Here is a 17,077-nt window from a genome sequence, read left to right as displayed (position 1 = left end):
GACCTACAGAGTGAGACAAAGTGTTTCAGGACCGTAAACTGAATTCTGCATGGTTTGAACGTATCAGCTGGGATAGGCAGTGCACCTCCACGCAGATCAGACCAACAGAAGCAACAGTAACACCACCACACCAACAAGAGCAAAACAAAGCCAAGTTTAGTCTATGACAGCAGGTACTCCTGAATTTTTCAATTTTCCACTCTTCCTGAAAATTTAAGTCTTCCCATGTGGTAAGAACGCATCTCACCCCAAGGGCTGAAGGATATGATGTGCCCATCTGAACCTAACATCTGAACCTAACTGAATGTAACAATCACATCACACAAGGCAGAAATCAGTTCATAAAGGTCACAGTACCAATGCAGAGAATAGTGAATTACAACACAGACCACTTAGAAACACAAAAGAAAACTGAAGCATAGGAAAATGCCAAGCAGTGAATGGCTCTGCTCCACTGAGCATTACAGAAAAAAAAACCAACTTATATCCAAGCATAAAGAAGAATGGATTGGAAATTATTATTATTGTGATAATAAAAAGTCTATAGTAATAAGGACCATATGCATACCTACAAGTATAAACTATCATGAAAAGCAAGACTGACAAAATAAAACTCCTCAGCCACGAGTCACATGGATAAAAAAGACCAAGCAAGCATGACAAGAGGCAAAATGAAGACTATTTCACCACCTTCCTTTTAAATAAATTTAAAAATTACCCTTATGCAAGTAGAGCTTTCTGAATAAAGCCATTACAAACTCCTGAGAACACACAAGGGAGGAAGATGAGCTTGCTTGAAGCCACATTAGTATTTGAAAAACTGCTAACAAATACATGTTTTGTGCAAAAATAGTGAAGGCAACTTGTTCTTATCAGCTAAACAGTCACAATTATTTATCTTAGTGATATCTGAATGATATGGGGAAAGGACAGATACTTTTAAGAAAAATGAATTACTTTTGCTCAAAGAACTATCAAACAAATATTGTACATGAACTGCAGTTTAGAAGCAAATTTTTACTGTACCTGACATTTCTAAATACATGGTTGAGAAGTTAAGTTATACTTTCTCCTAACTGGGAAATTCTTTAGAAATATGCAGTATGCAAAATACACGTGATACACACAAGTCAAATTTCTACTAATCTTAGGTAAAAGCTTTTATAAAATAAACTTTCCCACTGAAAGTAGAAAGAATTGTGGGCAGTTAAGGTTGGGAATAGTACTCACTGCACAAAGAATGAAAGTCACTCTTTGCCTTTGGTTCAGATGAATAGGTCAAATACATATTATGGAATTATAAAGGAAACAAAGAAAATTCCACTTCATGCTTTGTTTAATAAAACAAACTAGCAACACTCTTCCAAATTTGTCTCACTCAGTTGTTTTTCAAAGGCATTATTTCATCCCAACATAATTTAACTTCTAATTGTCAAATGTGGTTCCAAAACTGCAGTTAGTAGACACTCTCCTGGGACATCACATACTATCTGCAGTGGAAGAATAGCCAACCACTTTCTGGTTCAAGCCACAAAGTTTTACTTTCATTCTTAAGCGTAAAAAGTATAAAATGTCAAATTACAGGCACAAATCAAAACAAAAACATTCTTTTGCTTGGCATCCCATTATTGTTCTTCCTCCTCCCTCATGTATAACTTGCAGGTGCAGGCATAACAAACTCAGCAAGCAGGTAGATACCAAGCAGACCCTTGTAATTCAAAGTCAATGCTGAAAACCAGGTCTGGGTTTCAAGGTTTTCACAGCCTGTACAAAATCATCTGGTTGCTGTTCTGATCTATACATGTTGTTATTCTTCCTGGGCTGGTAATTTCTGAAGCCATTCAAGAAGATTTTTCTCAGAAACACACTAAGTCTCTCATAGGCATGATGGCTTCTTGCCACATTTATATAAATTTTTAAAAGTCTGCTGCATTTGGCCATGCTTTAAACACTACAAATTCTTTATAAGAACATATGTAAGCTACTTAAAGTGACTATGCATGTCATTATTGTTTCTCTTAGGAAAACAAAAACAATACAAAGAATTCTTGCTTGAAGAAGACAAGTTTACTTTTGATTTTTTTCCTTTCCAATGCTGTAACAAGTTCAGACAGTTGGCTAGGAAAAAAAAATTGGCCACTTGCCATGTCTCTAATTTATAGCATTAACTCTTAAGTAATAAAACAAACTATCAAGAACTAAGAAATAAGCAACAACTAGCAAATCTCAGATTTCTGTCTTTTTAGAAGAATTTTACACAGTAAAGGAAACCCTGTTAAGGGCTACCCATGTTTTCTTCATCAACTACAAATTTCTTGGCATTCAAGCTGCTAAAATAATTTCTTCCCATCATCTTAACTAGTCAATGAAACTGGAAAAGAGGGAGAGATTGTTTATATCCTCTTCTGTAACCCTTTCAGCCTTCCTGAAAATGTGTGACATGAAACCCTGTCCTCATCTCCAGGGCTTCACCCTCCTCCCCTCATGCATACATTCCATTTGCCTCAGTAAACTGAAAATTTGTTGCCCCTTGAAGGTCACTTTTCCCTGAGAGAAAGGAGCAGTTTGGAAGGAAAGATCAACGGTTTTGTTTTATTGTCAGTTTAATACTCAAATTTGGTTGTAACGTAATCATGAATCTTAACCTTGGATCAACAAATATCAAATCTTGAATCAGATTATAAATGCTAGAGAATAAAATGCTTCTGCATTTAAGGTAAAGAACTGCTTTGATGATAGCTGCAAGACAAACAAAACCAATGGAATGTAGGATGTGTAGAAAAGCAGAATTTCAGAAGTTACAGTAGGAATCTACACGAGTTTGCTTTAAATATTATTAGTGTCCCCTCCTATAGACAGGAAGGTTGTCTGAATGTAACTCAGAAAACCACTATTTTTTCTTCCAGCAGATGTTGACAGGAAAAAGGTTTGGGTTTTTGTTGTGGGTTTGGTTTTTTTTTTTTCTCTGTGTCTTTCAGCTGTCCAGATCTCCTCTTTGCCCAAACAGGAAACTTCATGAGGAAGTTGCAGCACTGCATATAGAAAAAAGCTTGCAAATGGTCTACAAGCCCTTGTAGAGAGTACCCTCGAACCATCAGCTTGGCTGATCAGAGACTCACTGTTACATGGCCTGCACCTCAGCCCTCCTCCTACATCTTGTGAAGAACAAAAAATTTTGGACTTGTGGCAGAGCCTGACATTTGCCTCTGTTAGAGCTGAACCACAGAAAGCATCCAGACAATGCTGTGGAGCACGGGCAAACTCTGGTCTTCCCTCCCTTCAGAACTCTGCCTGGTATGGCTACCTTGATTTACAGAAGTGGGATTCACCTTGCAGAAACCCATACCCTTAGTGAGTGCCTCTCCCAACACAGGGACCAGCTGCAGAATGTGACTGTGGCCCAAAATTGTCAAAATCTGAAAAAGCACAAAGGTTTCTTCTACTCTGCAGAATGAGTCAGCCAAAGTGAGACCCTGTGCACTGCATAAACACCAGAAAGTGCGTGCTCTCTGAAAGGAGGTGCTCTCTTCTGGGCAGTGATTCATCCCAGTGACCAAGAGGCAGCCAAACCACAATGGTTACTTACAGAAAGGGGTCAGGGAGGTAACAGACAGAATTTTTTTAAAAAAACAAAGCCAAAAATGAGGGGGTTTTGAGTAATATGGACATGGATACAACCTAAAAGTAAGCAACAGCAAAATAAAGGCATAAAATTCTGCAATTTGAAATGTCTAATAGGGGTGACAGCTGGAACTTCTGGAAACATTTTTCCTTAAATCTCATACGTAAGGAGGACTTTAAACCAATCTCATTTGAAATTGCTCCCTGCTGCTTTAGCAATGAACTTCTGGTCTGCATGTCTATGGGATATCCAAAATGACGTGACAGCTCTCCCAGCAACTAAGTTACTTCAATCCTCCACATTAATCTTCAGGATTCTTTAGTGACTCAAATGAGTTTGTTATTTGAAAAGTTCTTTCCTCTAACTTTGTGCCGAAGTCAGAAACAGTCCTGGAAACAGTCTGGCTTAGAAATGTTACTGGGCAAAACAGAGGGGAAACAAAATTCAAGAAGATTCTTAGATTAGTGAGACAGCCTTAACTTGAACCTAAAGAGATGAAAGCTGAAAGTGGCATGCATTTGCTGTGCTGACACTTCACATTCCTGACTAGAAGCAAAGAGAAGGTTATCTAGTTACATTACTAAAATTTCAACCATTCCAACAGATGTTCTCCAAACCAAACACCAATTTCATTTTGGTGTTACAAAACATTATGGCCATTCTAAGAATACAACTATCAAAAATAAATTTTGCTCTAGATGAAAAAGTATCCCCAAAATATTATCACAGCTATTTTAATGATTATTTTATAATCATCATACTTTGGAATAAGGATTGAGAATTGGAAGTGAAATTGAAGCTGTGGAGTTAAAGCGTATTCCTAAATTTATGGCACGTTCAGCATTTTCCAGAAATTGTAGCAAATGCTTGCAGGGTAAATGAAATGCTTGCAGTAGTTTATCCTAAAGACTTCTTGTACATTTTTTGAAATGATGGAAAAGGCATATCCCAGAAATAGTTCATCTTCTGCCAAAACTAAATCATCTTAAAGACACTCATCAGAATTCTTTAAATGTACTTAAGAACAGAGCAAGGTATTTTCCCATAGCCATTTTTCTCATAAAATGCTAACGAATTCTGACTCATTTTCTGAAAGAAAAAAGAAGAATCAAAGAAAGGAATTCAGCCAGGGGCAGATGTTTAGCATGGAATATTTCAGCCTAGAAGTTGGTTTAACAAAATGGTGAGCAGCCAAACACAAGGTTTTGTAATGACACATGTGAAACTAGGACAAAAAGAATATTAGCAATGTTGGAGGTCTGTTACTACAAAGTGCATTAAAATTTTCATTTTATTAAAAAAGGCAAGCCTGTTCAATATCTATTTCTGTTCCATACTTGAGAAGCAGTGAGAGGATGTCCTCACACCACATAAGAATGATGAAGTAACCTCTCATGGTTTTTTAAGTAAGCATGCCTATGCAATTTTCAGCATAGCATTTCTAGAAAGAGCTGGCTAAAGACATCTCTGGTTCCCTGATGTCACTTTCTAGAGTGTATTCAGATAGTGGTGAAATTCCAGAAGACTGAAAGGATGATGATATTGTGCTACTGTTCAGGAAGGGCAAACAAAGTGGCTTACAATAACTGGAGACCAACTAGCCTGACATCAGATCTAGGCAAAGTGGCTGGAAAAATAAGGAATTAAGGTCAGAAATACAACATGCTATTCTGCATGGGTGGCATTTTGAACACAGAGCATGCAATGGCCAAGGGATGTAAGCCCTCTAAAACTCCAGTGAGAAACTCAGACCAAGCTTTAGCCAAGAGTTTGGGTGTAACCTTAAATCATACAACCTTCTTATGAAAAATCAACCATTTTCACTATGAGTAACGCACTCTTTGAGTGGAATGCAAAAAAAAATTTAAATCCTGAGAGCTAACTTTGTGAATTACAGTTAGACTTTTTACCAGTGGAGAATTACAACTGAGTAACAGCAGCTCCAGCAGGACTCGCAAGTAAACACTCATGCTATTGTTTCATCAGTGACATAACTGTGTGAATACCACAAACTCAAGCAAATCTGTGACTAAAAGAGGACAGGCTTTGGCTATACAGTGATCTGAACTGCCTTGTCGGCTGCACCACTTAAGTAAAATCAGCCATGATACGGCACAAATACTTCCCTGTGTTTAGGCAGAAGAAGCAGAAAGAGTAGCTGGAGAGTGGGAAACAGCATCTCAGAAAAAAATAGCTGCAGAGGTTCCAAAATCATACTGGACAATTGATTCCAGGTGAAGTTCCAGCACCATGCTGTGACCAAAGCCAAACTAGACTCAAACACTTCTCACAGGCCTTGAATATCCTGGAGGCCGAGAAGTGAACTGGAGCTGGCCAATGATTTTAATGAGACTAAACACAGAGAGTTGCTATGTATTGTATGAAGAACACATAGAATTGCTATCCTTGTTCTTAAGACCCTTCTGAAAAGTTCGAGAGGTACAGTAAAAAGCCATGAAAGTCACTTGAACATTAATAAAAATGCTTTAGAGACCCTTAAAAAGCTCAGTCTGTTTAGTTTATGAAAATTGTGAGGCAGCAGAGGTTTTGCTATGCAAGTGCCAGAAAGGAAAAATTTCACATACTAAGGAGCTCTTTAAGGGAGAAACAAGAAACAAAAGAGGGGAACTGAAGCCAGACAAATTCAGATTTGGAAGAAAAACAACCTTTAAAAATTTGGGAGTAGAACTGGGGACAAACTCTCAAAGTAAATGATAGATTCACTTAGATTCACTTATCCATGTGTTTTCAAATTAAGACCAGAGGACTTTCTGAAAAATAAATGCAAGTTAATATATGCTCAAAAACAAGCAGTTGGCTTAATACAGAATAAATATGTGACATTTTGTAGACTATAGTCACACACAGAAGCTGATTAAAAAACTTAACTACTTCTTTATACTTAAAATCTATGAATCCATTAGTTCTCAAGAAACACTACTGAAAGTGCTGCTATCAGTCACCAGTAACTAATTTGCATGACTCCCACTGTTGATGGGCACACTGTAGTTATGCTTCACACTCATTTCATAGTTGTGTACTATTTGTTCACACTTAGTGCCACTCACAATTTCAGCACTTATCCATGAATTTTTATCCATTTGTTTGTTTGTTTGTTGTCAAGAAGTGATCACAAAGTAAAAAGAAACAAGAAGAAAGGTTGGTTATAAAGAAAAAAAGCCACCAAAAAAATCTGAACATCCATAAATTAAAACTTGAATTGTCCTACTACCTGCTAAAACACTTTTTCCATGTGATGCTGGAAATCAAGGAGCTGTGAAGAACTTAGATGGAGGCTACTTAAAATATATCCTTTACTTTATGCATTGAAATGATGACTGAGTTGTTAGAAACCTTCATATTTACCAGAAATGCTCAGACGACCATCACTACAGCATTAAACCCAAGTCAGGAAAGACCAGCAAATAATATAAACTTCACTTTTCCCCCTACATAGGCCATAGATACATACATGTAGGTATAATACTTTCACAGTGGCATTGTGTTATGTCTTACCTGAGGGGATTTTATCATCTGAAAGACACTGATGCCTCCAGAAGCTAATGGCAGATCTTTCTCTGTTCTGGAGCCGACATAACCTCTCAGCTAGGCCGCCTCTGCAGAGAATAAAGGAATGCTCAGCTTTGCCAGGAATCAGTATTTGGTTTGCCAAATGACAAGCCAAAGGACAGATGTATATGTATATATATGTATGTATGCTTTGACCCTTAGAAACAGAATCATACAGTAAAACTATGTTTTGTAGATTAGTTCTCCCAATTTTGAGCTTTCCAATGGAGTTACTCCCAAGAAAACATACACCTAGGGTCAATACATGCAACAAAACATTTTCAGTATCTGGGTGTTCAAAACCTTCATGTTTTCAGTCATGTCTCCAGTATGAGGAGTGTAAAAAGAGGTTTCTAACTTTCCCTTGCACTTATGAACAGATCCTATTAGAAACCAGAGACAGTTGCAAATTCAAAACAAACCAGTGTAACCACTAGTTATAACAGGTTGGGTTTTCTTTTCCCTCACAGATTTGTTTGTCTGTTGGCAAGGAGTGATCACAAAAATATTCTTTTACCCATACTTGACCCTATGATTCACTTCACAAGCTGGGTCAAGTGTGCAGTTTCAGTGGTCTGAACACTCTCCAAGACGAAATTAATTTAGCATTCCCAAGGTGAGGAGCAGAGGAGTGGCATCTAGCACAAATACACTTAAGGTAACACTAAAGCAATTCCTACCCTTGGATTCAAAGCCAGAAGACATAATTTCTCACTTTTAAGAACAAGAAGATGTATGTGTTGGAAGCTGTCTTTGGGCTACTACAAAGAGCTCTGGACTACTGTGGGAGTGTTTGAGCATTTTTCTTTGGCTTCAAAGAAGTTATTTGCATAAAGACCTACTTCATTCTTTTGTTGCAGTGTAAATTTTCTCCACAAGTACTACGGAAAATATTAATAAAGATTTCTACCAAGGTGAAATGTGTCCTTGAGTTAAACTGGTTAAGGAATCAACAGAGATAACATACAACCACCTTATGACTGTTTGCATGCATGATGAACATTTTTTGGCTTAGTTAAAAAAGACAAATACCTTGGTAAAGCTCACATCATAAGTGTGAAACTGGGAAGACACACACCTGTGGAAACTGAGCAGGAGCTAAAAAGGCTAAGCAGGACTTCAGGTGAGTTGTAAAAAAAATAAAATAAATCTCTCTTCAGTTACCAGTTATTAAGAAATTTCATTTACAGACAAGTCAACACATTTTATAAAAAGTAGTTAGGAGTATCAGCTGAATTTTTAATGAACAACTATATCCTTTGCAAAATTATAATCATCACAAGGATTTTCAGATGCAATGGCTAAACATCTAAGTAGTAGATCACAGAATGAACTCTGAACTACCAAGAGCCTTATTTAAGTCAAAATGACCTATAGAAGTTTTGCAGTTTACATTGCTACATCTCTATGGCTGGTGCCAGGCAGAGGGGAAAGAAACTCAGAGGAAGAAAATCCCCAAAGCCTCAAAATAGAGAGCCCAGAATTAACAAGATATGAACCCACACTTAACAAGCTATGAACCGTGCTATATTTAGAAGGAAAACAAACAAAAATGTTTAGAAAATATTGGGCTCCAGTGAAGTTCCAAGTAAGCTTAACAACCTTGTTTAATCCTGGTTTCAGCAAGGACTTTAAGACTGAGAGCCAATACAGAAGTGCAATGGAAGCTTTAGTTCCAAGAGCAGCACAGCCAAGCACAAGACTTCATACACTTCATACACACAGGATAAACTACTCTGCTGATAACACTGTGTTTGTCCACATTTCCCACCAAACTTGAGCATTGAAGCATTACCACACCACAACACTTGTGGGCAAACAGTTGTACAGACTCCAACAAATGGGCCACCCAGTTTCTCTTCTTACCAGGGAACCATTCTCAGATGCAGATGTAACTCAGCTTGGCTGGTGGCTTACATGAGCCATTCTGGAATTGGTAGATACCTGCTCAGCTAGGCTTAAAAATGCAGCAGTAAAATGCATTTTCAGATTGTTTGTTTGAAAGTCTTGCATGCATGAGTCTGCATCTGCACTCTGTGGTCGGGCTGTAGCAATACACTACACAGTTAGTAGCTCAAACACTTGTTTTGCTGAAAGAAAACTGTTCAACATGAGTGTTCTCCTACTTCATTCCCTCCACAGATGCCAGTCAGAGAAATGTATTTTATTTGTTCAAAGTGCAAGAAAGCCTTCAAGAAAGCCTGCAGAAGAGAGCAGCTATTATTGGCTTACAGCCTAATTTCCCCTTTTTTTTCCTGAACAGGGCTATGGTTGTGTCCAATCAATCAGTTCCTACTCTTCTGCAAGCCCACTACTGTTACACCTATGGCAGGAATGCCCTGTAGCATGAAGGAAAGAAAGCAAGTTTCTGATTCCATGGCTACTGCACTCAACAGCAAGACATCATTCCTGTTTTAGGCCTGATATGACTACCAGGAGTGTTCCACTGATGCTCACAATTTCATTACTAATTTGCTGACCATAACTGCATTAGGATACCACTTATCACAAAGGTATATGAAAAGTAAAATTCTGACTTTCTTTAGTAGCCCTCTGTGCTAAGTGCACTGATATTTATTAACCATCATCCTTCCATTCACATTCCAAATGTGATTAAAAATAGTTTAAACAGAAAACATCATAAAGCAACTTGCCTCTGCTTGGTTGCAGAAAACAAAATATAACTAAGAATGCATTTATGAGAGGTTCTCAGATGGTCATTGGAAATGTTGTTTTTATACTGTTTCATAGATCATGAAATTAGAAAACACAGTACAAGGACATGCCATGCACAGAAAGACTTTGTATGGCCAGAGGAACAGTTGGTACTTTATGGTTTGTTTCTTTTAAAAAGGTAGAAACAAAGGATGTTAAACACCACCACAACCCATAATGATCAACCCCCTTTTAGGCTCAAACATATAAAACAAAGGAAAAGGTGATTTCTGGTACACAAGGTAACAGATTTGCTGACAACAGCATTTGAAAACCATTCATTCCTTCCAAAACAGTACAGGTGCCCACCCTGTAAAACACTAGTGCATGAACTGTGTCATTCTGTGACCTATACAGAGACAGAGTCACTCCTGGCTGGGCAGTAAGAGGTAAGCCAGCTTCTGGGGGATATGTGTATAAAATTGGCAAATATATTTTGATTACTAATGTATCAATTCTGTAATCAAGGGAACTGACAAACTATTTTATTGAAATAATAAAAACTAGTTTAGGATGTATACTTTCCGGACCAGCACTTCAAACTTGCCCCCTAAATGTTTTAACATGAGCAAATTGAACACATTTGGCAAATTGTTAATGCAAAGGCTGTTTGGTGAAGTCAAGCTGCTCAGATACTATCTCCACTGCCCACAACCTTTTTATTTTTGATCACAAAACTTCCAGTACAACTATTTTGTTCCTTTAATTCCCTGAAGGCACACAGATTTAAAAGCAGCAATTCATGTCCTATTTCCATACTAAATCTGAGCTTGTTGAAATACTGTATTTAAAACAACACATTGCCTTTACTGTCTATGTCCAACAACATCCACATGAAAAACAAGCTTTGATGACCATAAGAAAGCTCAGCATCCTGTACAACAGCTCAAGTTCTGGCAGCTGTCCTACCCACAAACTTTAACAGCAAGACTGAAGAGTTTTGTGACAGCTATGACCAAAAAGTAATACTGAGCCTGATCTGTAACTTCCAGGCTGATTCCTATCTCCCAACTCCAATAAAGTTAATAGAAAGCAACAACAAAAGAGCATTAGTGAGTCTGCTGTGTTTTGAAAAGTAATTTTCAATCTTTCTGAAGTGTTAGAGATCTCCTTGTGTTTATTTAGTAAGGTTTTAATTCAGCAGGGCACTTAACAAAAATAACCCCCTATTCATCCAAGTTTACTTCTTTACAGACTTAATTTGAAGTCAACACTCTCTACTGAGTTGTCTCCTTGTACACAGTATACACAGGACTCCATATAATTCAAAACAAATATATATCCCCATCTCAGGATTGGGCAATTTCCATCTTCTCTCATTTCAAAGCAAGGAGAAATCTTCTCTCCTACTTTCACGTTAACTGGTGAAGTGACTGACACTCAGCTGTCCCTTTAGACTCCTTTCCACTTCATGGGGCACTTGCTGAAGAAATGAAAAAGGCCCCAATGACTCATGTTCAAATTCCCAGTGACCAGGACCTGCCTTCCAGCAAGTCATTCCCCAGTCTGTACACAGGACCAGGACTGCCCCATCCCAGGTGCAGAATCTGGCACTTGCCCTTGTTAAACTTCATGCAGTTGGTAATTGCCCAGTCCTCTCATTTGTTGAGGTCTCTCTGCAGAGCCTCTCTGCCCTCAAGAGAGCTGACAGCACTCCCTAATTTAGTGCCATTGGCAAACTCACTTAGTGTCCCTTTGAATCCTGCATCCCAGTGGTTAATGAAGATGTTGAAGAGAAGTGGGCTGAGGATGGAGCCCTGCAGAACCCCACTGGTGACCAGACCCCAGCCTGATCACCCCATTCACTGTAACCTTTGTCTCCAGCCTGTGAGCCAGCTGCTCACCCATCACTGAGCATGGTTATCCAGCTGTGTGCTGGACATTTGGTCTGCAGGGTACTGTGAGAGACAGTACCAAAAGTTTTGCTTTTGAAGTCCAAAAAGATCACATCTACTGGCTTCCCTAGATCAGCTGGGTGGGCTACCCTGTCACAGAAGGGTTTTCAAGCAGGACTTCTCCCTCATGAAGCTGTACTGGCTGTGACCAATGACAAACATGGTACTTTTTTCTCCCATTAGCACCAGACATTTGGCCCACTGAAACCATCCACACTTTCTAAAAGAGAAAATACAATTTAACTTCCTCTAAGGGCAAAATAATTTTACTGTGTACACTGCCAGTGATGACAAGTCATCTGTACTGTAGCCATGATATTCTTCATTTATATTTTCCTAATCCAACAAGAAATTCACTAGCAAAGAAAAGTTAAATAGCTACAGAAATAGTTAAAATTAGCATAAAAACATGACCATCCAAAGGGCTAGTCCATTGTTGTTACATCCTCATGTCACTTGTGGATGCATGTAAAGAAGGAACAGTCCAAATTTTAGAGTAAAAGTCTGCTTCATTTGTACCAGCTACCTCTTCCCTTGGCAATTTCCTTTATTTTCAGGACCTCAGTTGGCCTCATGTAACAACTGGGCTTCATTTACTGCACATAGTACCAGGACATTCTGTAATTTTCTCCTCTTTTGATAACAAAAGTTAATTTTAGCTGATCAGATTTGTATGTGGTCTGCACACAAGCAGATATAAGATAATTTAAAATAAAATCTTGGGAAATCCTGTTTCTCTTGAACTATAAACAGCCACTCAAGTACTCAAAAAACCAAACAAAAAGCTAAAGCTTATTCCTCAGAACTATAAGCTCTTGCAACATGACAGATTTAGATGTAGAGTTAACATTTTATAATTTAAGATATTTATTTCCTACAATAACCTCAGACTTTTTTTTTTCTGGTGGAAATAAAATCTTAATGGAAAAAGTAAACTCAGAAAACATTTAAGAAAGGTTTACTTGCAGACAAGAGGAGCTGAGTACATGCATTTTGAGTTTTCTTCTCTACAAATACTGAATGAACCCAGTTATTTGTTCAATACATGTAATAAATGTTAAAACTTGCAATACTCTACATTCCTCCATTCTTTCACACAGGAACTTTGAAAGGATTTGAACTAATACAGTTTAGACATTTCACCTCATAGCATTAACATGGATTTCAAATGTAACAAGAAGAATTTCTTGAAAACTGTTCTTTGCAATATATACTCCCTCCCCTCAGGTTTACAAATCATTTGCATAATTTTCCCATGAAGTGCTGACTCAAGCTGAGAAACTGCAGCTTTGGGATGGAATAAAAGGGCAGGAGCATGTAAACCCAACCCCTCTTGACCTGATCACCACAGCTGCTCATCTCAGTACCAGGTACCACCAGTAGTGCCCAATCCTCAACTCACTTAGGAGCTCACAGCTGCAGTCCAAGGCCATGGATCTGGCAGTGCACCTGGGAAAATTATGTATTCCCACTGCATCCACCAACAGGCTTGTTTAAATAGAGGAAGGCAACTACACAGCCACATAATATCAGTGTTTAAGGGGAGGATGTCCCAAGCAGTGGCATTGATGGCTGTGGGCAAGAGATGATCTGCTTTGCTTTCAGTGTGACAAACTGGCATCTCCCACAGCACAGCTCTTCAGAGCCACCAACACCCCTGAAGGACAAACCCCACCATCCAGACTACCTGCTCTCCCCTAGGGACCATGGTAGAAAGAAGAATAATCTTTACTTAGGACACTTTTGAAAACAAAAACTAACATTACAGGGATCCAAGAAAACATGAGAATTTAGCAGTAGATCTGGTGGGGGAGAAATTGCTTTCACCACATCATTTTTGTCTTCAGACACCAATTGTCTTCCAAAACCCCACTTAACCCCTAACAGAAGAGAATTGCAACATGCTCCTTCAAATCTGGCTCAGCAGCAGCAGCACTGTATATTGTGCATGTGGATCTGGGGACATAGATGGGCTTCTCATTTTATTTACACTCAAAGGTGTTGAATTTACAGTCAAATTTCCAATGCTAGGATCACAAAAATTTATTTTAATCATCCATAATTAGCTTACATCTGAAGATTTCTGTTGCTTTGGTTGTATATCAATTTTTTTAGTGTATGACAACTCTATCTGTGATAGGGTCAAACAAACAATACTCTTTCCTCCCATCCAGGCAACTATCCATTTCCATTTTAGCACCAGGAGGTATCCAGGAAGAAAGGACAGTAGAAAGGAATTTATCTGAATTTTTCCAGAGATTGTTAAGGTCCTTTTCTTTATTTGGTTTGGTTTTGCTTGGGATTTAGGGATTTAGGGGGGATATTGGAGGGGGGTTTCTTTGAAGTTACCCAGAAAAATGTACCCACTGATGTAACAGAGGCATAGCTCCAATCAGGCAGTGCAAACATAAATGCAGATTGTAACACGACTAAGATTTCTACAGAAAATATAAGCTAAAATTTCTTGAAAATATATCTCTATATTTGAAGATAAATTTACACATGTCAAACAAAGAGATATAAAAATAGAAATATTCCCTATTTTCTTCAAAGGGGAAACAAAATGGGAGGAGACCTACTCTACCTCCATAAGGACTCCTCGAGGAAAAAAGCCTACACAATACATTGTGGATTTGGAGTTGAACCTACAGCACAGGAATTCCCACAGGAAGATGGCAGCTCTACAACACCTGCACCATCTCTGCTCAGCCCATGCTTCCCTAGGCACTGGCCTGGAGAAAGAGAGCCCGGCTAAGCAGAGATTTGTGGCTCTCTTCCACCTCCTGAGCAGTTCCAAATGGTCCATCTGCGTGGGAGCTCATGGGCCAGATCCAGCTTCAGGATGATTCCCCTGCTCATTGCTCTTTCTGCTGCGGCCTTGAGCTGCAGCAGAGGTAGGATGGAAGGAGAAATGACAAGGCCACGACTGCTTTGTAGCTTTTAGCTGTTAAATCACAAAGAAGGGATTGTCACTCAATCAATCAAGAAGCTGACAAACCACTCCCCAAAATGGCCATCAATCCACAGCACAGAAAACCTGTGCTTTCCTATTGAGGACGCAAACTTACATCCACTGCTATCACACCAATGAAAATGTTCTCTGTCAGCAGTAAAAGGGAGGATGGGAGAGACACATGGAATTAATGCCCTGAACAGGAAGAGTGAAAAGATGACAATTACCTGGATGAAAAAAATAACTAGATAAACAACACTCATAACTAAGGAATTTCCTGCCTGCTTCCCTGTTCCCAAAGGAATCCAAAGTGGAACCACAGGATGGAAGGTAAAAAGCCCTGTAAGCTCTGCTCCTCTGGCCACTCCAGACAGATTACATTCTACATAATTGTGGATGGTTTGGTCTTGTTGTTTTCTTTGTTTTTAAAGCAATCTATTTTCTTATACACTTGTGTCAGAGTATATTTCCCATAAAACATTTTTTGCATTTAGACTGTTGATAGTAAAGGTCATCAAATGCAGCTGGAATTTAGAAAAAGACAAACCCACTAATGGTAACAAACAGCTCAGGAACTGCTCAAAGCTGGAAGAGCACCTGGGCAAAATACCACTGTACACTTGTCCTGTTTCTATTACATTCACACATGCTTGCTTCTGGCCACTATAAGGAATTTTTGGGGGTTACAGCTGTGGTCTGACCTAGTACAGCTGAGTATGCATGTTTTCTAAAGTGACAAGAAATAAAGCTTGATTGCATAAGCAAAGCACTTTTAAGTATAGACATCCTCAGTAATTAGGACTTCCAAACCTGTTTCCTCAGAGAGCATTTTGAAATAGCCAAGAATATTTTGGAGAAAAATAAGGTATGCCTATTAATTGAATGTTTACTTTTTAAGTAATTGACTGATTACTGTACATAGATTCAGCTGTAAGAGAAGCACATTGTTAAAACAACAATAGGGATGTAGAGCAGCACCATTTGTAATTGTGGTCTCCACAGCTTGAGGTATATCTTCACATATACCATTTAAATTAACACAACTTTCATTAATTCAATATAGCAAGTGACCATTTCTGCACTGTAATTAGTTAGAACTTCAGGCTTCAACTGCTCCATCTCAGGCTACTTTCTTTCAGCAGTTACATATTTTTCTAATGTATTTAACTTAGTCACAGACACTTAAATTTCAGCTTAGGAATACATCCTCCCATTACCTACATAATGCTCTGTCCTACTCTCATCAGAACTACTGCTCATCCACTCCTTTCCTACATTATTTTGGATCATTTTGCACTGACAAATCTGGAGAGGACCAAAAAAAAAATATCCTAAAACCTGAGGTGCAGCATTTTTGCAGACTTTCTTGAGAGGCACAAAGCAATGAAATTATTGGAAGCTAGAATAGAAGTATGTCCACTCACACATCTGTAAAGCATTATTAGAAGTGCAAAAATCAATTTGAACAGGAATCAATTTGAACAGCTCTCAAGATTGAGAGCTTTCACAAGGGATTTTAAATTTATTATTTCTTGCCTTTTTTGCTTGTTTACAGATAAATGACATTCTTTAAGTTTTTCATATTTGCGTCTCTAAAATGTTTACCCTTGAAACACACTCCAACACTTTGGCAGGTATTGTTTTACTTATAATTTAAGAATAAATAGCCATAAAGAAATCCTTGAGGTGGACAGTCCATTTACCTCAGTAGCTTCCTCTTCTTGGCAGACTCAGTGGGGGCTCTGGGGGCCCTTCCCGCCGGCTTCCCCGGGGTGCAGAGAAGGGCCTGTGCTGACCTCAGCCACTCGCTGGCCGGTCGTGCTGGGACATCCCCCGTGTCCCCTCCTGACCCTGGCTGTAATCCCTTACTGGATCCTGGAGTGGTGGTGGCCAGGGTGGCCTCTCCTTCTCCCAGGCTGTCGTTATCGGAGGAGTACTCAGATATTTCTGTCGAAATTGCCTAAATGAATAAAGACAAAAAGCTGTTTGAACAGAAGGCTAATGAGGGGGTATAGATTTATGTAGGCAGGTTTATGTTACCCAGTAACCCACAAATGGAATGCCAATTTATTAATACAACTTGGACAACTTCACTGTAAATGCACATTAATCTTTTGTCAGTCAACATCAACTCCTGAACATAAGAATCATCTCTTGAGGGACAACTGAGAGGAGTAACGTTTAGGGTTTTTAAATAACTAGGTCTGGAGAATTAGGCTAATGTTTTTATCTAAGGCAAGTTTGAGGGAAGTAGAGAGAGGCTAATGAGTGACAGGGATCATGACTGGAAGCTGAAAGAAAGAGAGCTTTGTATTGGGATTC

The 17,077-nt window shown here is 38.7% G+C and overlaps 1 protein-coding gene across 1 annotated transcript in view; it reads right to left on the bottom strand.

Moving 5' to 3' along the window:
- Positions 1-17,077, bottom strand: part of SPIDR (scaffold protein involved in DNA repair) — a 200,099-nt gene that overhangs the window by 127,454 nt on the left and 55,568 nt on the right. The window contains exons 7-8 of the mRNA XM_066547116.1: positions 16,459-16,715; positions 7,139-7,239 (exon numbers count right to left, since the gene is read on the bottom strand). Coding sequence (XP_066403213.1) covers positions 7,139-7,239; positions 16,459-16,715 — 358 coding nt within the window. The remainder of the gene's footprint in view (positions 1-7,138; positions 7,240-16,458; positions 16,716-17,077) is intronic.

The sequence above is a fragment of the Molothrus aeneus genome, chromosome 1 (assembly GCF_037042795.1).
Source record: "Molothrus aeneus isolate 106 chromosome 1, BPBGC_Maene_1.0, whole genome shotgun sequence".
Taxonomy (NCBI): Eukaryota; Metazoa; Chordata; class Aves; order Passeriformes; family Icteridae; genus Molothrus; species Molothrus aeneus.
Note: the sequence above shows the minus strand (reverse complement) of the source record. Positions and strands in the feature narration are given on the sequence as shown.